Source organism: Eurosta solidaginis, chromosome 5, assembly GCF_040869045.1.
Source record: "Eurosta solidaginis isolate ZX-2024a chromosome 5, ASM4086904v1, whole genome shotgun sequence".
Taxonomy (NCBI): domain Eukaryota; kingdom Metazoa; phylum Arthropoda; class Insecta; order Diptera; family Tephritidae; genus Eurosta; species Eurosta solidaginis.
In genome coordinates, this window is record NC_090323.1 from 97,176,123 (window position 1) to 97,177,390 (window position 1,268).

At 43.5% G+C, this 1,268-nt stretch overlaps 1 protein-coding gene across 1 annotated transcript; it reads left to right on the plus strand.

The window, feature by feature from the left end:
- The first annotated feature begins 489 nt into the window (after positions 1-489).
- Positions 490-1,268, plus strand: LOC137252052 (protein transport protein Sec24C-like). The gene is made up of 4 exons (XM_067787214.1): positions 490-568; positions 622-848; positions 909-1,140; positions 1,200-1,268. The coding sequence occupies exons 2-3, from the start codon at positions 703-705 to the stop codon at positions 1,042-1,044; spliced, it is 282 nt and encodes a 93-aa protein (XP_067643315.1). The 5' UTR covers positions 490-568; positions 622-702; the 3' UTR covers positions 1,045-1,140; positions 1,200-1,268.

Consider the following 1,268-nt stretch of genomic DNA (forward strand, 5'->3'; position numbering starts at 1 on the left):
CTAATAAATGTGTTTATTTTTCTAGAGTGGTCCTCAAATTGGTCAGCTACACCTTCAACATCAATTGCCGGCTGTGTTACATCTCCATACCAGCAAACAGATGAACAGCAAATGCCACCGCAACTGGGTCCAATGCCACGACAGCCTGGTCTAATGCAGTCAAAATCCGGTCAAATGCCACCTCAACACCCTATGCGCCAGTCATTTGGTGGCCATGAGCAACAAGGTCCTCCAGGTATGCCGCCCGCATCTACTGGACCAGGTGGGGCAATGACACCACATCCAGTTATGCCAATGTATATACCATAACAGCAACCGGGTTATGCAATGCCACGATAACAGCAGCAACAACTTCCCCAGGATGGCTATCTGCCAATGCCACAAAATCCGGGCTATCCACCACAACCTCAACATCCAGGTTATCCTCTACAACAACCAGGTGCACCACGTGGTTACATGGGTCAAATGATGCCACCGACACAACCTGGACAGACGCCAATGCTCAGTCAACCACCCAAGCCGGGTCAACCCCCAATACCCGGACACGTCCGGACGTCCTGGTTATAATGTATGCTAATACAACTAATAATTTACAAATTTTCTGATGGTTATTTTCTTTAGCAACCACCTGCACCTGTTACTGGGAAATATCAACAGCCGCAACAGTATGATCAAGCCCAACGCCGTTTAGATCCCTATCAGATGCCAAATCCGATAAGCGTTATCATTGAAAATCAAAATAGCGCTGGTGGTGCTTTTATTACTAATGAACAGGGTTTATTACCACCATTGGTGACCACAAAATATGTGGTAGAAGATCAAGGTAACTCCTCGCCACGTTACGTTAGGTATCGATAATCGAAATTAATGTTTTGTTTGGCAATTACATTGATCTTTATTCTTTTCAGGTCGTCTTTGTATTGCATACCTGCAACAGCTGATTTATTAAAAACAACAGCTTTGTCCATTACACTTACCGTCTCACCAATGCCACGCACGGTTGAGGGTAAATATGAGCCACCCATTGTAAATTTTGGTGAATAGGGTGCAATTAGATGTAATCTTTGCAAGGCTCATATATACAATTTGTAGATGCTGGTCGTCGTTTCCAAAGTCTTATGTGTAAAATAACAACAGATGGTACAAAAAAAATCTTTAAATTTTGCTTGTGTTCATTGATCCATATTTTTTCTCAACAGTGTCAACTGGATATTTCCAACATTTGGGCCACACCGGACAGCGTGTCGATAAATATGAATGCCCTGAAC

Excerpts from the sequence above, each read along its gene's own strand:
- LOC137252052 (XM_067787214.1), top strand. The coding sequence starts at position 703 with ATGCCAAATCCGATAAGCGTTATCATTGAAAATCAAAATAGCGCTGGT. Across the intron at positions 849-908 it reads TCCTCGCCACGTTACGTTAG|GTCGTCTTTGTATTGCATAC; the intron begins GTATCGATAATC and ends TATTCTTTTCAG.